Here is a 22,413-nt window from a genome sequence, read left to right on the forward strand (position 1 = left end):
ATTTTTACTAAATCTAAAATCTGAAGGTGGGAAGGATATGGTAAGCAGGAGGAAGCAGTGCACACAGAAGCAGAACAGGGGCAAATGAGGTGGCTTAGCTATGCTAAGGGCCACAACTGACAAGGGACCAGGAGATGAAGAACTGTTGTGCACTTTTGACTGAAAAGTGGCTGAATAGCAACATACTGGACTTAGCAGCATGCTATTCTTCTTCGTCTGGAAAACTTAGGGAGGACGAGTTGCTGCAGAACTAACAACCTCCACATCCATGTGAAGAAACCAAAGGAAAAGACCGTGGACTTCCGCCCTCTTGCATCCCTCTGTGTTTTAGGAATAGTTGTTGAGGTCATCTGCAGTCTAAATAAAGAGAGCCCACCAAGGACCCTGTATTTTCTGAGCAGGTTTAAGTGGGCTGGCTGGGGCACTACTATCCTTACATCCCTGTTCTTACATTTATACGTGAGTGTGTTGATGAGTAAGGTCATCATTTTTTTAGCAGTTGATTTACATCACACAGCACCCACTGAAAAAAAAAGCCTGTTCCACTATAGACTTTACTCTAGTCAGTGGTCACTTTTAATGACTTCCAAAGTCAAATGTATCGTAGGCGTTACCTAGAGGCAAAATAAATGGACTCCATTATAACAGATACTTTGTGTAACTGTGCCTTTTCATGGGAGTTAAGTTACTGTTGGTTTCCATTTTACTGCCTGTAGCAACTCGGAGCCCTCTGCTCTCCTCTCCCAGTGAAGCAAGTAGTCTAAATCAAGATAGATGTTCCACTGTATTGTACTTGCAGATGAGTTTCTCATATTTAGGTCAGTTCAGTTCCAGTTTTCTACATTTTCTCCCTCTTTACTTGATGTCTGTCATCAGTTCTGACGTGTAAGACAACAGTAACATCTTTTCACCTCCATAGTGAGAGGGCTCATATGAAGATTCTCACTGGAGTTTTTACCAGTGCAGCAGGCAAAACACAATTCCTCATAGCCCTCCCACCAACAAACACGGTTAGTTGTTTGTTGAAGTGCAAGAACAAGTCAGAGGCACTGCCGTCAACTATTTTCTGATGTAAGTGGAAAGCACAGGCTATTTGGACCACCTGCTCTTCCAGTGAACTGCGTAGACTAAGATGACATACAGGCACATATGATTAATCTAATGAAGGGTGAAGATGTTGAGCTGAGATACAGTCACACTGAATAACACCTCTGCTAAGCTGTGACAAAGTTGGAATTTTATGCTTTTACTCACCTCACAACAGAGAATAGAGATTCTGATTAAGATGAGAACAGACTAAAGTATTAATATTATCAGTGTTTATAATAAGACTGGCTCATAAAAGAAGGAGGAGATGCAACTTGCATGCTTTGTATAATCACTGTACAACAGGTAATTTTGCAGATTTCATACATAAACACAGTTCAACGTTACTTACATTCTATATTGAAATATAGCTTATTAAAACAGTAAATAAAAGTATAAAAGCAGGCAGGAAATCTGGTATTTAATGAGCCCCAGGGCTAAATTACTAAGGACCATACTGTAGGATCAATAAGCTTCAATGGTATCTGTTCTGCTCTCGGTACTGGAGGAATTAAGAAAATTGATTTCCTGTTTATTGTTGCCACTTAAGAGTTATCCTGAAGTTTTATCTGGCCAACTGCATTTCGGATCAAGAAATTGGTCTATGATGCATTGTCGCCATTTCCCGTCATGACGAGATCAGTCTGAAGCTGTGTGCAAAAAGCGGGGGCAGCTTCTCCTTCGCTCTCTCTCGTACACTGCAGCACCATGCAGCTCACACACGGAAAGAGAAACCAGGCTTTAAGTAACAATGGCAGACAGAAGTAAAGATTCAAAATTGCGATTACTCTTCACTAGAGTGTTGAAAACACTTTAGCAACAACAAGTCTTTAGCTTGTAAAGGCGAAAACTTGAACATTTAGCGATCACAACAAACAGGTGGGGAAAATGCACAGTTTGACTGATTACTTGTTGCTCAGGAATGTTATGTTAGCAGCCTGGAGCCCACACGCCGTACCGCACAGACATTGGTCTGTCACACTGTGCAGTCCTCTGATCTGAGCTCAGATGCTCAGATTGATTTTAAAACTAGTTGGAGCTACAATCACCCAATCCACTCTTCCCTCTACTACAGCTGTTACAGTTCACTGGTCAACAATGTTATTTTATATACAGTTCACTTGAAATAATAAAACACACGGATAACAGTACTGTTGAAGTAGCAGATCTGTAAGAATAGTAATTCTGTTAAAACGTCAATGACACCGAAACCTAGAACGAATTTTAAGTAAGTAAAATAGAAGTAAGAGGTTAGGCTCAATTTGACGTCTTTGTAAAATAATGAGGTTAATCTCCGTGAGTTGGTTGAAAGCTGTCAGCTGGCTGACTTTAATGTTTCTGGGTGACTTGTATTAAAATGGAAAAATGTTGGAGTGTTGACGGCTGCATACTTAATATTCTGCTAAAAGACAGAGGGTGAAGCTGGCCGGTCCCAGGCAAAACATCAGCCTCCTCACCAGTTCACGATCCATGTGGGAGTCCTAGAGAATTCTATGGTTACTGTTGAAGGTTATAAAGTGCTCCACTAGACTTGCTGCTGATTGCAGCTTATGTTAGAGGAGCTAAACACAAGTTAATTTTGATACTATTTTTTTATACGGGTTAAAAGATGACTGATCACTGGTTCAGGAGAGTTTCAGCAAATAATGCATTTAGTGTACTTTCAGGTTTTACCTATTTCTGTGTTTTGGACATAATTTTCGCAGCCTTTTTTTACTGGCTCCTGTTCAAACTATTCATGCATAAGTGTTAAGCAGACCCAGATGAAGTGTAGAAAAAAAAACTGGCACCTTGTGCCATTTGGTGTTTGCTTTTACCCACAGCTTGTTCGTGTGCCATGTGTGCTCACACTTTCAGCATGGGTAGCCCCAGTAGGGAAGAAACCCTCAAACCTGGCAATGTAAGCCCACGGTCGAGCGGCACAGGAAGACCTTATTTTATTTGGTGAGTGATCAGGTCTCAGCACAGTCTTAATGCTGAGCTGGACATCTGGTGTGATTTACATGATGCATGACCATGCAAAGCACAATCTGTTTAAGGCTTATACACTGTCACTACACAATGTTTTATTTAATTACCATTAAGTCCTTATGTGGTTTATTGCCTCCTGTTTAAAGAGTACTCGCACAACCTGGTAGTTTAGAGCCCAATATAACTTCTTTTCTCTGAACATAAAGTAAACAGACTCCTCCTATTCTCCAGTCGCTTGTAAATTAGCCTTGCAACTAGTTGGAGAACACTGCTTCAGGGTAGTGATGTTTTAAAAGTCAGAGTTGGGCCTCACAGGTCAGAGATGGATGCTTTCCAGCAGCAACAACAGGATTTCCTTAAAAATAAGTAAATAAATGTGGTATTTAGCAGCAGTAAACATAGTGGATATAAAGTATCAAGACAAAATATAAAGGCACTAGTTGGCCAACGTAGCCAACTGACCCCATTTTGATTTCTCAACATTGCAGCACAAACACAGCACAGAGTCTGCTGCTGCCAGTGTCAACCACCAGCCCAAACAAGGAAAATTCTATGGGATTATGACTTCAAAAGTTGGGTGTGATGAGTTGTCAGGTTTTGTGACAGAGGCTTGTCAGCTGCAGGATTTGATGTAGCTTTACAGTCTAGAGCAGAGCAGACAGACAGGTGAGCTGCTGGACTCTGTCCATCAGGGCTGCAGCTCAGACATATTAGTATCAAAGAAACACCAACATTTTGCTGCATATGAAGAAATGAACACAAATATTTCTTTTTGTTAAATAGGGCAAAGCAGCATTCCAATAAGAAAGGTTAGGAGTCTGTACCCAAAATGTACTGTATGATTCAGCTTGATAACGAGTGTATTTTCACACACTATCTCTCTTATTTTCAGTGTCAGTCCCTAAAGGGGGAATTATTGTTCCTCATTTCTGCCAAAAGACAAATGTGGAGATCGTTTCCAAAGTGCTATTTCGGGTTATTGTTGATCGTTCATCATTCATTCAGTATCACCAAAAAATATAGAGGAGGAAAAACGTAAGCCTTTCTTCAACCCACAACATGCCCCAATCTGAATGCATTTTATATTTTAAAGTTCACGGCCTGTGTTTAAACTGGCAGATTTCTCATTTGGGAGAAGGGGGAAAAAACTCATCAGATGTCTGCTGGTCCCTGAGATAGAAAACACTGAGAAACGCTGCCCTAAATAACAAGTCAGTCCCACCTCTTTTGCCAAACTGCAGGGGCACCAAAGTATGAAATGGCTATTAAAAGCACAAACTGCTTCTGTGCAGGGATGGTGGAGGAAATTCAAGGGTTGTTTGTGCAAGACTGGGGTCAGCTTGGGAATTCTGGATCCACACACACACACACACACACACACACACGTACTGCCACCCTTGACCCCCATATTCCATTTCCTCTGCTGTTTGATGATCTGTGGTTGTCAACTGTGATCAAAACCATCACAGTTGACAACTGCAGGATCATCACAATTTTTGGTTCATCATCGCAAAGACTTTCCTCCTCCTCAAACTATTCAAAGCATTTTAGCCAGCATATTAAATGTGTAAATATATATATTCTGTAGCATCTCCTCTGCCTGAATTAAACTGTACTCATCAATAGATAAAGACAGATAGTACTGCATTAGTACTGCTATAGTTGCAGATCTAATTTCCACTAGGTACACCCACACTAATGAAACCCCAAGCAGATATGTTACGCAAATAAATGAATAGTAAACATGAAATAAATCTAGATGTGTAACGTGGGACAAATCGTTCCGGTCAGCTTGAGCTACTCAGCCCTGATTGCAAACGTCTAGTCACCTTTTAGTGTTAAACTCTGAAAAGGCCATAAGGGCCGTTTTGGATGACCATCTATGTCTGCACACTGACGTAGAGGAAATTATAAGATCTGTGATATGGCCAAGGGACAGAACTAGCAACTTTTACAGGATATTGGTCAGTTATTTCAGAAATTCCGGACTGAACAGGTAACAGCAGAGATGCCAGTGTGTCGTTGGTGGCACATAGTACATTCATTTGTAAGGATTTCGTGTAACTTCTTAAACCTAACTAAACATCTGATGTTGGTTTTTGTCCCAGTAACCGACCGTGGACCTAGTAACAAAGCTGACTAAGTGGTTTCACATGTCGAACACCAAACAGTGATGCTGATGTTCATTTTCACGTGTCACAGTAATTAGGGGTTATTGCTTTCATTTAACTGGTTTCGTTAAGTTTAGCTACTTTTTTCCTTTGATAATATAAAATTTGTTTCTTTAAAAAGATATTTTTCAGAATGTTTGTTCTAAATGTTATTTTAATTACCATTTAATCTCCAAAGACAGTGGAGTGCTCCCACAAAACAAGACAACTTGTTGAGAATCATTAGATCTTTACCTTCTCATTTATTAGTAATTCAATAAGTGTTGTGTAAACATTGCTACACTGCAAAGTAATTTGACATATATTTGATGGTCTCACAATGTTAAAAAAAACAGGAAGTTGGCAGAATAACAGTTGGTAATTGTAGCTATAAATATTACTGGGATCGGGAGGCTAATTATGCATGAGATGAGATCAAATATAATATTAAAACCATCCATCCTCCCACCGAGAAATACAGCATATCTAGTATGAATGGAGCTCTAGTGATTTTTCATATCTCTTTATGCCTGCAGGTGAATGCTACTTGATGGAGTGGTCAGAATGGAGCTCGTGTGTCAGCATCTGTGTCAAAGGGGCTGGTGTGGACTTTGGCTCAGTTCAGGTTCGCTCAAGAGCCGTGTTAGCCCAGGAGCCAGAAAATCTGCAACTCTGTCCAGACCAGGCGTGGGAGTCACAGCCCTGTACTGGTGAGTGACTGCTGCAAGCTTCACAAAGCTGAAATTTGAACTTTAATTGAATGCAAATTAGCTGGGTGCCCCAAACTTTTGTAAATTAGTTTAGATCCTTCCCCAGGTGGTTCTAATATGCATGATCACTGAGGCTGGAAGATGGTAAAACGCTTGACAGTGCGTCAGAAAGCGAACGAGAAAGTCACATATATTGAGGGTTGTACCCGTAGGCTATTTAGTCTCCCATCCATCAGAAAGGTGCACGTTTGTACTGTCTGAGAAAAGCGGAGCAAAAGAATTAGTGCTCAGAAAAAACATTTCTTTGATGGAATGTTTGGATTTTTGACAGGAATTGGATGAAGATTTTTCTTGCTGTGAGGTGACAACATTGACCCCTTTGGTTCCAAGTCCCAAACATGACACCATCACTTTCTGTTTTCCCTCGGTACACAGGCTTAATTTGCACTCACCCACATGGGATTTCTCAAGTCAGACCTCCAAGTGAAGGAAACCCCCAACCGTCATTTACTGTTGTGCTCTCTGTGGCTCCCCAGGCTCTAATCACCCATTAGATGCAGCTTGGGCTGCGACCGCCACAACAGCTCAACATATCAAAATAGACTCATTGTGTGAAGCATACAGCCCCTCCCATCCCCTCCTCCCCTGTCTCCCACTCTTCCCCTCCTCCCTCCCTAGCTACTGTACACACCCCCACAGCAGTTTGCACAGTCCTGACCTGGTTTCACAGCATCACTCAAGGCGCTGTGGGGAAGAGTGGCCCAGTCAGGAGTAAGAAAAACTAGGAGGTGAAGAGTTGAGGGAGGGGGGATGGTAGTGAATAAGAGTGCAGCTGGGGACACAGCAAAAAAACAAAGCTCTGTCCTAATTACACACTTTACTGTATATAAAATCTTACCACGTGTTCTGTCTGTTACGTACACAATGAAATTTTAAAACAAAACCAAAACAAAAGAATGATTTTGCTTCAGTGCAGCCCATAAAAGCAAGTACTCAAGGACTTTGCACGTTGGACGAGTCTGAGCAAGAGTTAAGTTTGATCTTCTTCTCTCAGTTGCTCAGTAACAAATGTGATGTAAACAAACATCATGTGCAAGGACCAAAAAAAAAAAAAAGCAGAAAAGCACGAGGAGGATTTCACCGCAAATATTGGAGCATCAATGTTAACAGTAACATCTTTTAGCACTATGAGGATGTGCTCACAACAAGAATGCAAACATAATAATAATAGTCAGCAGTGTCTATTTACCATGTCCACCATCTTGGTTCAGTGTGTTGTGGTAACATTTATTAGCAGCAAATACAAAGTGAGGCTGAGGCTGAAGGCACTGTTTCCCCAAAAAATTGGTTTAAAAAAAAAAAAAAAAAGAGATGAAATGGGAAAATTTATGAACATCGTCTGAGCTGCAGGCAAATAGTCTTGTGAAAACTACAGATAGAGCTGGGCCATCGACTGCAACAGAGATACTGTACCCAGGCCTGCGGAGAATAGATCTTTCTTTTGTTCAAGGTTAAATTGTTCATTTACGGTAGCTGGATGGGCTGGACAGATGATTAGTTACACAGGACTCTATAGGGAAATATGGTCATTTGCTGCACTGATGGAGATATTGATAAAGTCATAATAGCATTGATAGAAAGTCATTAAGCAAAAGCTCTTACTGAAGATTAAAACACTGACTGGACCCTTCTGTGAGGACAGTGATATTATATGACAGCAGCCTATTATACAGTCATAATTTAGCAGCTGCTTTATTAAGCCGTCACCCATATGATTAATGGTCTCTGCTGAAGACTCCCACCGTCTTTATAGCTGTTGATTGTTTTTTTTGTTTTTTTTACTTTGTTCTCAGGGGGTGAGTGTTATGAGTACAAATGGTTCAGCAGCGTTCGTCCCAACTCCACGCGACCACTCATCTGGTGCCAGCGCTCAGATGGACTGAACGTTACCAGTAAGGAACAGTGGACAGAACAGACCGTACACAGTCTTGAGCGTTGGCCTCTTATCAACGAATTACAAATTGAACCTTCATGACCTACACCAGCAGTTCCAAACCTAATTTTGGCCACTTAAAAGATATTAGAGCAAAAACTACTCATTTTTTTTATTGTTTATTCTGGTGATTATTTTACATCATGGATTTGATCACATCATCACAACTTCTAACTGCTAAAACTGACAAATCCAAACTGATATTTTGTCAGAGCAACAACACAAAAGAACCACTGTACTGTTTATCAAAGAAGACTAAAAAACTGGAAGCTGGACCCACAGGGGAAAAAAAACAGTTGTATGCTTAATTGATTATCAAAATTACAGATTAATTTTCTGGCAGTCAGAATATTCACTTTAGACTTGTTTTAGTATTTTTAAAGGGGTGATAAAACATTTTATATCTTCATTTACCTTTAAAATGAAAAAGTGGGAGGGTGCAGTAGCTCCAAGTCTAAAATTTACACCAAACATGTCAGAACTAACACCCAGGCCTGAAAAACAAGGGACCTCATTCTATAAAAAGCAAAGGTGGTGGGTGATGGCTGCCTGTGCAGCTGTTCTTCTGCATAAAATGAGCATGTGGTAACACACCAAAAATAGTTAAAAAAAATAAATAAAAAATCTCACTAGATCAGCTGTATGAACTATATGAATGTACAGAGTTTGTAATGAAATATGAAAATGTTGTTTTACTTTTTGGAGATAATACTAGTTTTTAGCAACAGAGCTGAGGATCCACCAGGACACAGACAATGTTTCATTTCTTGAATTCCTGTAAGATCTTGATGTACTCTGTTTGATTCAGTGGTCTTTTAATCTGCAGAAGGTTGTCCTCCAATGAACCCTCCAACAGACAACAGCTCCTGTGACCCTCCCTGTCTCATGTCAAAGTCTTTCTGCAGTGAGGTAGGGCGCTCTTTGTTCTCATATCACCAATTTAACCTCAAATGAAATAAGAAGAGCAGGCTTAGAGAGAAAAATTTGATTCTGGGACAAAAACACACAATAAAAACCAATAAAAAGACATAAACCTGAAAGCACAGGTTCTGTAGATGAATGGCAGCCTCAGTACTCGCTGTGACACACTGCTGTCAGAATTGAATTTAAATGCAGCAGGAAATTCAATTATGGCAGCATAAAGATGTAAAACCTAAAAAGAAAAGAGGTTCTTGTCCATAAGATGCATCAGCTGGTAAATTCAAAAGTTTATCCATTTTAATAGCTTGTATAGTATTTAAACAAATTTTGTCCAGGCAATATAAGGTGCTGGTCAGCTGTACTGGCTGTTTCGAGCAAGCAGACTCGGAATAAGCAGGTCAGAATGATCTGATGAGAAGTACGCTTAGGACCACCGAGGTCACTGGTTCAGCATCTGGATCTGCATGATAATCGGTCAGTTTCAAACTATTGTGGTTTTATACAGCAATCCCATGATAAGTGCTATAGTCACAAGGGTTGTAATGCTCAGTTCAAATGTTCAAATAGTTGTATAAACCTAATGATAATTTTGAGGCAAAAATCTGTAGTGGTGTTTATGTTTATGTTGTATTATACCAGGAAATGTTTCACCATAAACATCAGCTATCTTCTTTAAATCTGCTTGAACAAAAACTTAAAACATTATAATGTTGAAATCCCAACTTCAAGTTAAGTGGCTTCCAAAATTATTGACAACCCAATTCCAAAAGAAGTTGGGACGATGTGTAAAACTTAAATAAAAACCGAATGCAATGATTTGCAAATCTCATCAACCCATATATATTATATATACCCATATACATTAAAACATAAACGTATCAGATGTTGAAACTGAGACATTTTACCATTTGGAAGTATTTGATGGTAATGTAAATAAAAACAGAATCCCAGGATTTGCAAATCTCCTCAGCCAATATTTTAATAACAACAGAACATAAACAATATATCAGATGTTGAAACTGACACATGAATCAGCATTTACACATCCTCCCAACTTCTTTGGAATTTAAGCTGTAGACTTTTTACCGTTTTGTTGTGTTGCAGATTTATTTTACATTGATAAAATTTCCATTTTGTTTTTCAGTCTAAGCCCAATGACACATAATGACCAGCAAAAACATGTTTCAAGAAGAAACTGAACTCTCTAACATTTCTTCATCCAGAATTCACTCATTTGGCAGCAAGTAGCTTTAAGTCCTCTGGGATAAGTCTCTACAAGGTTCTCTTACCAAGATTTAGTTTATCGAATTCTTCCTCGTGGACTCTTCTGGAAGTGCCTGAACGGTCATTGGGTTGCGACACAGATGTGCTATTGTTTTGAAGTTTGGGATTTGGCTGAGAAACTTGAGGGCAGTCAGAGACTGAATTCACTCCAGTTTTTGTGGACATGTCAGGTCATGGTTGTATTAAATTGTTGTCTCAGTCTCAGGTCTCACGCACTCTGGAGAAGGTTGTCTTTGAGGATTTAGCTGCATTCATACAGTATTTCGCCCATTTCTAACCAATCTTTATTCATCTGCTTGTGTACTTCACATATGTGATGAGCTGTGCCAGATGTTTACCAGAAATAGTGTTGGGACTAAAATTGTTATGTCATCAGATAACAAATCAGGAGTCAGAATTGAAATGCTGTTTGTTGTCGTGTCCTCTCTTTTCTTTTCTCAAAAGTCCATTAGCTAACCTGCCTTTAAAGTCCCGATTGAACATTTGCTGAAATTTCTGCTGAGGACTTTGGTTCTTTGTCACCTCCAAAGACCTTGTTGGCCAGTTACTCAGCTTGGCCAGGCAACGAGCTCTGGGAAGGCTCCTGGTGGTTAAAAATGCTTTCTATTTTACAAATAGAGGTTGCTGTGCTCGTGGGAACACTCAGAGCTTAAGAAATTGTAGTTTTATACCCCTTGTTCAATCCATCCATCCCCACAATTTAGTGCAGAGGTGAGTGAGTTTCTTGGCACAAAAACCAAATCACGATCATGAACGTGCAATATGAATTCTTGGACCTTTTTATGTCTGGTTTGTGTCCTTCATAACTATGTACAAGAAACTCAAAGTTTTCTCAGTTTTTGATGAATTGCCAAATTCCAGACGTTTAAAACCTGTAGAGACAAAACCAAGTGGACTTCAAACTCTGTGAATTTTATCCATTTCAAACTAAATGTACAACACAAAGTGTGTAAAAGGTGATGGGGTCTGGATACTTTCCTGAACTCTATTACAAGATTGTGAAATGAGACTGCGAGTGTTTTAGGTCAGTGGACCCTATAATCTGTTGTGAGTGAGTTTTGGATGTCCAACCTCAGCACCTTCCCTTCCCCCCATTACCGTTAAAATGCCTATGAGCGAGGCGTGTAACGTGCAAGGAAGAAAGTGTGTCACTATGTGGAGCAGCAGGTCTACGGTCAGCCGTTTGACCATGGCTTTAAAAAGAAGGTAAAAATACAGCACAGTTTAATGCCATCTTGTTTCATAGATTGGAAACAGGTATTAGCAGAAAATACAGTTTATGAAAATGAGGCCAACAGGTCAAAAACGTGGTTTGAAATGTTTCGTTTTTTTCTGGAAGCTGATGCTTTTATGTAGATTGAAAGAATAAGAGACGTGTCAGCACATGTCAACTGAGGACAGTGACTAAATCAAACTCTGACAGATAAGTTCCCCTACTGTACCAAGGTGCAGGGTCTCTTTCATCCTCTAGATTAAATTCGCTCCATCCTGACGCTGCTCTACACCCCTTTGATATACTGTACTGCTGCTTAAACCAAACGTGATTCTCTGCTGCCCCCTGCAGACTGGTATTTGCATGTGTGAGGAGGGATTCACAGAGGTGCTGTCACCCACTGGGCAGCTGGACCAGTGTGCACCCATCCCAGTCTTGGAGATCCCCACAGCAGGGGACAAGAAGGGAGATGTGAAGACCAGTCGTGCCATTAACCCCACACAGCCCACCACCATCCAGCCTGGGCGCGCCGGGCGCACCTGGTACCTGCAGCCCTATGGACCAGGTCAGACCACCTCACACTCTGATTAGTTAAAATACACATTGTTTTCAACTACATTCATGTTCACAAAGCTACAGGACACACATGGAGTTGGAAAAATTGTTGCTGTGAAGTGCAAAGCTTTTAATCTCTTAAACTGTCATGCTTTGGGTAGGTAGCCCAGCCTTAATGTACTCTACAGAAGCTGTAGACACAAACATGGAGGAAGTCAGACGCATATGAACATTGGCTGGCTTTTATTTTGGGAAATACCACCTTAACAGTCTTCGTCTTTTACAGAAGCAAAGCCACAAACGGCCTGTAACGATAACCAAAAGGCAGTCAGTCAATCAACCTATCGAGAGCAGACAGTGGTCAGCTAAACACAGCACATACTCGGCAAAGCTCCCATTTGCAGTATTTATTTATTTGTGTACAACATATGTCAGAAACCAGAGTGTCCTCCATTTCTTTTTTAGTTCATCTAAAAGGAAAAGGTTTTTAAAAGCCCAGCATTTGTAGAATTTTCTGCAGAGCACCACGTAATCCTGGACGTGCAGTTGAGTCATGAAGCTGCGAGGTTTTCACTTGGCAACAGCAGAATGTACGTTACTGCAGTTTATGTTAGGCAGGATGTAATTATTAATTAGCTTTAATGCATTTGTTCTTAAAACTGGGCATTAACCAAAACTGGCCTCTTATTTATTAGACATGTTAGCAAACGTCTCCTCAGATGCATGAATGAATCTTCCCACTTACTCCCAACTACTGCTGCTATATTAACCTTTGAGAACTGTTTGCACAGAGTGTTTTGACTGACAGTAAAAGAAACCTTGCAAAAGAACAGAGAAGATTTGGTTAAAGTCTGTCAGGAGCAAACACTTCATACAGTAATGTTAATATTCCCAATAATTGCTCGTTTGTGCCTTCTCACAAAGAAAATGATGGTAGCAGTTTTTAATACTGTCCATGAATTACAGTGCAATATTGTTGTATGGCTCCTACTAATACTTGAATGTTGGTGCAGTGGGGAAACATAAATATGATTAACAATTTGGGATTTTAATTGAAAGGAGAAATGAATAAATAAACCTACTACGCTGTGTTATGTTAGTAATTGCTGGGTACAAATACACAGAAGCAAATCTGATAAAAAAATATTTTGGCACTATGGCAGTTGAAAGCCCTGCATGATTAGTTGATCTGTTGAAAATTGACGTAAGACTATGTTCGTAATTTACTATTTGAGTTGTTCATTTTTCAAGCATAAAATTCAAACATACAGGGTAATTGTTCCTCTAGTTAGCAAAAGGTAAGGTTTCACACTAACTTGTGAATCCGAATCAGTGCTGTCTGCTCTGCCTAATTCTTCTAAAAGTTAAAAGTTCTTGTCCTTTAATGTTGTCAAATAATGAAGAAAATAATTAATCATCGATAACAAAAATAACCATTAGTTACATTTTCAGACTTCATGCTAAACTATGCTAATTTTCTTTTTTATCTCTTGGCAAGAAAGAAAATAAGCACATTTCCTCAAATGTCAAAATAGCCTATTATAAGTAGCTTTCTAGTGTTTTCCTTAGTAACCACAATATTTAGCACACCTATGAAAAGTACTCGTGCAGAAGAAGGACCTGTTTGATCCTTGTAAATATGAAGAAAGTCTTGAGTTGAAGTTGATTTATTGAGCCCAGTATCACAGATTTGCCTGAAGGAGCTTTATGGTCCGTACAGCAGAGTGTCTTCTACATGCTGTGTCTACAGAACAGGGGAAAACTACAACTACAGCATGAGGAGGACCAAGGACCGATTCCAGTGCACATGCTGATCTCTGTAGAAATGTTTGCCTTTTCCCTGTGACAGGTTTATTACTAAGCCCAGGTGCCTTTTGCACTTGTTAATCTGGTTTCTGTCCGACCAAATCGGCTGAAGCAAAACACTGACAGATTTCAGCACAAGCTACACTCAAACTGAGGTTTTTAAATCTACGTTTAAGTTTTGTGAAATAAAAAATCGGTACATTGCGGATGAAATATTTCTCCTTTTAGCTAAAATGTCCATGTTTCACTTTATGTATATCATGAAATGACACTGTAAACCGTGGGCTGTATTATTATAAAGTGTTAGATAAAAATTAAAGTAGCTATTGTACCAATGTGTTGCAGTTCCCTTTAAGCTTTAACAGAATAAACTGTTGGAGCTTTAAGTGGCTGTTGGTGCCATGTTGAAATGTAAACAGAAACTGACGAGCCGCCTCCTCCTCCACAGATGGGAAGCTGAAGATGTGGGTGTATGGTGTAGCAGCCGGAGCCTTTGTGCTCCTCATTTTCATAGTGTCTATGATATACCTAGCTTGGTGAGTTGACCAGTTTAATCTCCCCTATTTTACCATCATCCTCATTCATGAAACCAAACCCTCTTCATTTTCCCACCAGTTTGAGTTGACGCATCCTCTCCCTCACATCAGTCGTCTCTTTTTGATTTTGCCTCCTTCATGCCATCCTCTTGCGAGAGCAGCAAATACTGTGCCAAGGTGCATCACTCTCTTAAGGCCCAAGAGTCTGACGCCAACGGGACGGCGGTCTGGATGGGCCAGAATGCACATGAGATGAGTTACACCTGTCCCAATTGCCAAGAGCTGGCTCAAAGCAACAGCAGCAGCTAATAAGGATGCAAAGGGTTTACCCCTCCCCACCCCCACCTTTCTCTGTGAAAAGTGTCACATATCCTGTCTGACTAGCTGATTGCAGGTGCAGGTGAGGACAAACCACCCAGGAATGTTGTCTTTTCAGCCCTTGTAGATTGTATCGTAGTCCACTCACCAGTCTCTATTTGTCCTGTTTAGATACAAAGTCTTTAGCTGAGATTGTTCTGCCTACAAGCTTTTACTTAACCCAGTTTATACCTACTTTGAAAAGTGACCCATATCTGATTGTGTTTACACCAGGAGCCTTTAATATATGCTTCAAACTACAGGAAATAAAATCACCAGGAGTCTGAGCAGCATTTATAGCAGAGTCATCATTATAGGAAACAGTGTTCGGTACTTTGTTTTAAATTTACCTGTGTGTCACAATACTGCTTACGGACGCAGTAAGTACTAACAGAGTACTGATACACAATGATGGAAGTATCAACCAACCCAACACAGTAGGACATTTAAGCCCCTTTGCCATTTATTCACAGTCTTGCTTGGAGTAAATACCACAATAGTAAAATTACAAAATTATCTCCCTTGAAATATAAATAAAAGTCGCTTAAAAAAAGAAATAACAAGTACAACCATCTCAAAACTGTAGTTAAAGCTACAAAATGCAACTTTAGCAAGTGGCTTTAGACTTAAATCAACCCAGTGAGCATTGTCCAGCGCTGCTATGCTGCACAATGCTCTGCATAACCCTTCAGTTTGTCGTTAAAATCAATTTGCAATACGCAAGAACCTGCAAACGTGCTAAAACAAGCAGAAATATGTGACATTCTCTAGTTGGTTAGACGTGCAAGCGCTGCTCAAAAACATTTAGCAGTGAACATCTCTGCAACGCTGCCAGTGCTGCTCAATGGATCTGGGTCACGGGAGGATGGATAATCCCCTCTGCGTAAAGAGAATTCTTTACATCATTTCTAGCTTGAAACAATGTGGTATGTCAACGTAGTTAGTTACATTTTATTGGATAAATTTGCAAACAATTAAGTGTTTTTAAAAAAACTAAATTACAGGCTTGTTTTTTTTATTCTTTAAGCAAGAAGAGTTTAAATTTGGTACATTTTGTTCAGCAGAAAGAAGAAACCTGCTCCGTGTCTTGGGTGTGATAACAAAAATGTAGTGTTGTGGATTTAGTTAGAAAACACTTCCACGGTGATGAAGAGAGAGAAGATTGCAGCACGACTGCAGCTTGGGCGACAGTGATTGCTGTGTATTCTGGCTCAGCAACAAGTGTTGTAAACAGTATAACTGGCTAAAGCTCCTTTTGGCAAGAATTCCCCATTTCTGTGGCTAAAAAAAGCCTTTTAGTTTTTCATAAAGATTATATTAATTGAGAGCGTCTGGTGGCGTAAGAGGTGGAAAATCACGTCTGTCACATTTAGAATCACATATGAACGTGTAAGAAATTAAGCCTGCAAGTAGTCAATTCATCAGTCCATAGAAGAACAAACTAATAATCTTCTTCAGCCAAACATTTCTGTTTCCAGTTTGTTGTGTTAGTTAACTCACCACATTTGGGCACAAAACAACATTTGAAGTCATCGTCAAGCGTATGAAGAGCATTTTCACTTGTTTCTGACATTTCATTATCAAAACAATGAATATTGAGTAGAGTGGCCACATTATCAGCAATGGGTCCTTCACAAGGAGGTGCAAACAGTAAATGAGTAGGTAAACATAGCATAGTATCCCTGTAATACTTCATGTACTGTTTCAAATTACTACAAGCACAATACATAGTATGTAATGTCACAGTCTACATTATTATTTGTACTTCTGTATTGTGTTATTACATCCTGCTGGATATGTCAGTATGACTGTAACTTTGTACAGCAGAGAAACAACTTAGCATTATTGACATTTGACATAGTTGTAACATAATTTGGATGGAAAACAGGAGACATCTGAATATTACTGCAGGGATTCGTTTCTGTACCACAAATGAAATTTAAATGTGTAGATGCTGAAGTGAGTGAGCTTCATTAGCCTGATGTCACACTGCCATCCTGTGGCCAAATGAGCTAGTAGAGCAACACGTCCCCTCCATGTCCTGTCATTTTAGGAGCTCATGATCATTTCTATTACTTTACAAAAATTATTTTTATCTCAGTTTAAGTAACATTAGCTTCTGATCATTTTTAATTAGGTGATTAAGGAAAAAATGTTTTTTTTAATATAATTAATTTAGATGCTAGAATGATGGACAGACAAGACATATTTAAAGTCACATTAAGGTTCGAGCTTTAGTCGTATTCTTAGTAGTGTTTGTGAGCCAGAGAAACAGGATGATTTTTCTGAGAAAATTAAGGGTTTACAGTTTTTTTTTTGTGTGTGTATCTTTTTTCTCATCTTTTCATCAGAGAAAATTCCCCCAAGTGCTTTTGTGATTGTCCTTTACAGAATTTTCTTTTTGAAGCATCTGAACTCTCCAGAGATAATTACATAACATTTTTCTGTTCTCAGGCTTTGGGAAGTTCTGGGAAAAAAGGTTTCCATGGTTAGATTTGATAATTGGACTGTCCTCCAAATGTAGACGTACTGGATTGGAATAATACAAAAATGATAATACAAATGACAGCACACATAAGTATTGGGTTTACTGTCTTTCACAACCATTTTCTAGAGGATAGAAAATAACTGAGCTTCTAAATAATTCTTATAAATCATGCTGTCTTCCTCTGAGGGAGATTTTCTTTCCTCCCTAAAGGGAAAGTAACAAATGTCTGGCATGTGCACAGAGTTTGCATGCAAATTAACTGACTAATACCTCTAACGCTTCTAGGTCTGGACATATCTGCTCTTATTCATGAAAACAATCTGTGTTTATTCCACACTGTCAACCAGTAGTTCATGTAAAAGAAATTATTCTTTGACTAGTTGATACTGGTTTATAGGTCTCGGGTTACCGATGAAGCCAGATTCCTGTTCTCTGTGCTGCACTTAAATTAATGTATGCGGGCATCACTGAGTCCACCAGGGACAGTGTATAGAAATCATTACAGTCGGCTACTGAGCAGGGCACCTGCCTGCAGACAAACATCATAAACTGCTGACAAGATGGTCGACTCTTGACCTCAGCTGGAAATTGTCAGTTTTCTTGGAATGTTTCGGGGGCTTATTGTCTTCAACCACAGCTTAGCCCGATCCCAAACCCGTGACCCGGATTATCTTTGGCTGCTATTGAGTACGTTTTGGTGGAGTCAGTAGTCTGCTCCTTCACTGCAACCACTTTACCTTAGTAATGTGTGAGGTGAAGAGGAGCCTGAATTAGGTTTTGGGTCTTACGTAGATTCTGTGTAAAAAGTAACTGCTGTTCAACATCTGTTACTTCCAGCTCAACATTATCCGCTCGGTTTCAGTCACCGGTGTTTGTAGAAAATCAAAAATGCAGACGAGTGTAAATGCCCACAATGGCCTAGACCAGTCAAAGAGCCTGCGTAGGTTTGATGCACCAGTAGAAATCTTTAGATTTACCAACATAAATGGAGGGAAGAAACTTTGAAGAGGAATTTAGTTTTCTATTCTCTAGCTGCTCCATTTTCCTCTTCATTTCTAAGCAGCCTCCTGACATGCAGGACTGCACCTGTTTTAGGAATTTGATGGCTGCTCCTCTGTGAGCCGACAGTGACCTCCAGTAACCCGCAACACGCTTCTCTGCACATGTAGACCCTTATGTGCATCTTTGAAGATGCATAATTCTGGCTTAAGTCTGGTGATTATCTGTGTTTTTGTCGTCGTCTTTAGAAAAGACTCTCTACGAAAAGACCAAAACCAACAGTGAATTGCTTCTTCTGACAAATCTTGTCTGTGCCATTAAAGCAGTGGTAGTTATTCCACGACGTCGAAGCCTCAGCTCTGCTCGTTTTCCAGCTGTTCCAGCACTACCCATTGCTGACCGACTTAGCACACCTGATCCAGGTAATATCAGCATGGGGGAGGGCAGGGATAGCTCCAAAACTAGCAGCGCTGCAGCCCTCGATGAAAGAGTTGGGCAAACTGCAGTTTCCTGGAGGTGAAGGATATCGCTGAACTTTAGTAATGAAAACGTTTAATGGTTTTGTTTCATCATCAGAAGGAACCGCTGGGCTTGAAGTACTGACAGGCTTAAACATCGTTAGTTTTGGTCTTTTCATAGCATCTTAAACTAGAATCATGTCTTTTCCTTTAAAAATCTTTGTCATTTTTGTAGTGATTATCACTAATTCGGACTAATTAGAAGCTCTGCTTTAAATAGGATAATTGCAGCGGACAGGAACAAAAATCTGATGTGCTAAATAAATTTGTGTTAAATCCTCCAAAGCTTTGTTTGGTAACAGTAAATATTAATGTCGTAACTTGTTTTAGTTGATTTGGAAGGTGCCGTGAGCATTTTGAGTTTCCCAACTACAGTATTTAGACTTCATTACCAGTGTGATTATTTATGGTTTTTGTCTTTGTCTGACTCCATTTTAATGTTTCCACACAGCAAAAAGCCAAAGAGACCTCAGAGACAGAGGCAACAGAACAACCGATTAAAACCTCTGACTCTCGCCTACGATGGGGACACGGATATGTAGTCCTCTAGGAGACACTTAACCAAGCATTTCACCTGTCAAAGAGACCCACTTCATCCCACCGCTACAGTGAGGGACATGGACGTCTGCAGCGTGAATGGACACATCACACAGCAGCTAAAGACACGAGCAGGGTTTGGCCATTCGAGTAGAGCTGCATTCATTCCCGTTTTTTTTTTCCTTTTTCTTTTGCAAGAGCCTTCAAGATTTCCATTTTATTCAATTATATGCCTTTTTTTTTTGTCCCCTACACGTCCACATTCTGTAAAGACCAACTCTTCCCTCGCGCTTTGCTGCTTGTCCCTAAAAATGCTGAGTAGCTGGAGGCTTAGGATGCTCTGACTGTTCATACGTTGCCAAAAGTCACCGGGAAGAGGAGGAGGAGGAGGGAGAGGACAATCTCCATAAAAAGGTTTGGATTCCTTTTTTCTCAATCCTCAACTGGGTTTTGACTCAAATCTCTTTTACAGTCTTGAACAAAAGAGAGCCATTTTTTTTCTCTTTTTTTTTATTCTTTTGCTTGAATCAGAGGCACACAGGCCTGTGTTTGTGGGATAAACTCATCCATATGATGCTGATGGAGGAGTAGCCTGCCATCAGTTGTTCTTGGAACCTACTGCCTGCCTCCACCTTGCTTCGTTACAGGCACTACATTGCACTATATTAGTGCAGCATGATATGCACATGTGACTTCTACCTTCTATTGCCATAAAACACTGCCTCTTCCACATTCAAAACCACAGAGCAGAGGAACAGCTGAGGTCAACACCCGAACATTCAAAAGAAAACGGCGGCAAGAGGAAAAGACGTCTAGATGTGTCACATACAACACAGGTGTGAATCTCATATGTATAGATTTTATTTCTCGCAACTGAATTTTTTTTGGTTGTAGTAAAGTACCTTTTGTGGTTTGTAGAGTTTGTCTAGTGTTACTTTATTTCTCCCCAGATACAGTTCAACTGTCAACAGGTGATTTCTTTGAACGAATCACCTGCTAAGATTCTTTACTTTTTTTACCTACAGTATTACATTGTGGAAATTTTTTTTTTTTATTTATTTTTTTGCTGTGACTAAAGAATAAGAGACCAATAAATTTAAAAGACGATTAGTCATAAATGTCATTTCTGCCTTACTGACAATACTACTAACTGTCCTGTACTACAGTTTTTACATACTTGAATGGGGCAAACATACACTTTAGGAGTAGGCTTTAATATACTAAATTTTGCTTTAGATTTCAGTAATGATTCCGGCTTTTTATTTTTTAATTTTAATTTTCATGTAGTAACCGTATCATAGGTGCTCTATTGTCACACTACATGAGTTGATATATAGTAAAAAAATAAAAATAAAAAAAAAATCAGTAAAAAGAAATTATACCCATTAATAAGAGAACATGCTTCTGCTGAGTTCGACGTAAAAGCAAACAGATGTGGAGAATGTTTACTTTTTGTTGTGGGATTTGTAAATAACGGCAATTTTTTGGGGGGGCGAGAGAAAAAAATTTAAGTATGTGTACATTTATTTTGTATTGCACAGAAAATGTTTAGTTTGAATATTGCAAAGTGGGTGTATGATATTGCTGATTGTTGTTATGCAAATTGTATGGTGTGAACACAAAAAGGACAGAAAAAAAAGAACCAGAAAAAGATGAAGGCTCGGCCGTTTTGTACAGGTTGTTTACATGTATGGCAAGAATTACTGAAAATAAATAAGGAAATGGTTGTAAACACACAACAATAAAGTTATTGTGTCGTTTTTGTACTTTTCTCTGCTTACGACAGAAAAGAATCTGATCATTTCTTGTATAGTTTGCTTACGGTCAACAAATCCCATAAAAAAAGTCCATTGCTCAGTTATCACATGATGTATGGATTCTTGACACCAATGCTGACATTTGCATTTTTTCCCATAACTATGTGTCGATCTACAGTAAGTTAAACAACTAACGATTTTGTGTATTTGCTGGGGACCATTTTCAGCAGTGGGTAAGATCTAAACTAATCAGCATCACATAGACATCAGCAGGTCGGCAGATTATGAACAACTCCTCTACGGCACAGAGCAACGACAAGCTTTCAGCTACACGGTGTTTGTCAGAAGGATCTCTTCATATTTGGTTTTGGACTTTTCATGTGATTTGTTGACAATATGAAGAATGTCAAGATTTGTCCTTTAAGGCAGAAAACTAATGAAACAAGTCACTCAATGTGTAAAAGGACACCAGAGTGAATCCCTTCATGTTCATACAGGAACAACTACAACTACTTGTGTGTTAACACTAGTCTGGCTGAGCTGGATGACTTCTGATAATTATCATCTGATAAACATATATCCTTCCACTTAAACCACAACAGGTGCAGTTTTTTTAATTGCCGCTATGAATATAACTAATAAAATCGGTGTCAGTGTTCTCACGGGCACCTGACTATAGTTTTAAGATTTGCCAGAAAAACATGAAATGTTATTTAAACACAAAGAGGTTGTAGATTTGGATTCAAACTTAATGTAGCTGTGTATATAGTGAAATGTGTTTTTCCCCCATTTGAACTATTCTCTTCAAATATTTAACAAAATAAACTTTTTCATGGAGTTTGAAAGATGTCATTTGCCAGAAAGGGAGAGTCTGACGAAATCCCCAGTAAATTATCTGTATCTAATGATTTTGGCGCTGGTTCAGCTCTGATACTACAGGACAGCACTACTGTGACTGCTAGTGATTAGATTTGGAGTTTGTTCACAAGCTGATAAAAAAAAAAAAAGGCTTCATCACAAATGCACAGTCAGGCACAAACTTACCTCACACAGTATATCAAGACTGAATAAGCTACTCACTGAAATGAAGAAAAAAGTCGGGACTTAACTTCTGGATATTTAGATTCTACAATTAAAAAAGCGATTAATTTATTTTTGCGTGGCCAAAATAATAAAAACACTTTACCGAAGTACTTTTCTCTATTTGTTGTGTCGCTGTAATAAATAAATAAAAAAATGGATGTTGCAGGTCGGAGAAAAGCCTCTGCAGCTCACGGCCACTAGATGTCAGCCCCTGACGACATTAAAAGAAAAGTTGCTTCTGAAAGCTCTACATTGTGAACCTCCTTCTCTGCTCCCCCCTTCCTCTCAGACTCTTATTTCTCTCTCCATCCCTTCAACCACCCCCCCCCCACACCCCTCTCTCTCTCTCTCTCTCTCTCTGTGTGTGAACCTCAGAGCGTGCTATATAAAACATCCCTCCACACTGACACTCAGATGTACAAACACCTCCGTTCTCACCCCAGCGCCTA

General features: G+C 39.5%; 1 protein-coding gene across 8 annotated transcripts in view; it reads left to right on the forward strand.

Annotated features, from left to right (window-relative positions):
* thsd7ab (thrombospondin, type I, domain containing 7Ab) overlaps nt 1–20,486 on the forward strand; it is a 140,489-nt gene extending 120,003 nt beyond the window's left edge. For 3 of the 8 annotated variants that reach the window (XM_067510482.1, XM_067510487.1, XM_067510488.1), the window contains 6 exons: nt 5,744–5,917; nt 7,771–7,869; nt 8,737–8,819; nt 11,680–11,893; nt 14,138–14,225; nt 19,039–20,486. In XM_067510482.1, coding sequence (XP_067366583.1) covers nt 5,744–5,917; nt 7,771–7,869; nt 8,737–8,819; nt 11,680–11,893; nt 14,138–14,225; nt 19,039–19,129 — 749 coding nt within the window. In that variant the 3' untranslated portion in view covers nt 19,130–20,486. Of the gene's footprint in view, nt 1–5,743; nt 5,918–7,770; nt 7,870–8,736; nt 8,820–11,679; nt 11,894–14,137; nt 14,226–14,304; nt 14,626–19,038 lie in introns of those variants that run through there. The other 5 variants (XM_067510481.1, XM_067510483.1, XM_067510484.1 and 2 more) reach the window with 4 other exon arrangements.
* Nucleotides 20,487–22,413: the final 1,927 nt, after the last annotated feature.

This window comes from Channa argus, chromosome 7, assembly GCF_033026475.1.
Source record: "Channa argus isolate prfri chromosome 7, Channa argus male v1.0, whole genome shotgun sequence".
Classification (NCBI taxonomy): Eukaryota; Metazoa; Chordata; class Actinopteri; order Anabantiformes; family Channidae; genus Channa; species Channa argus.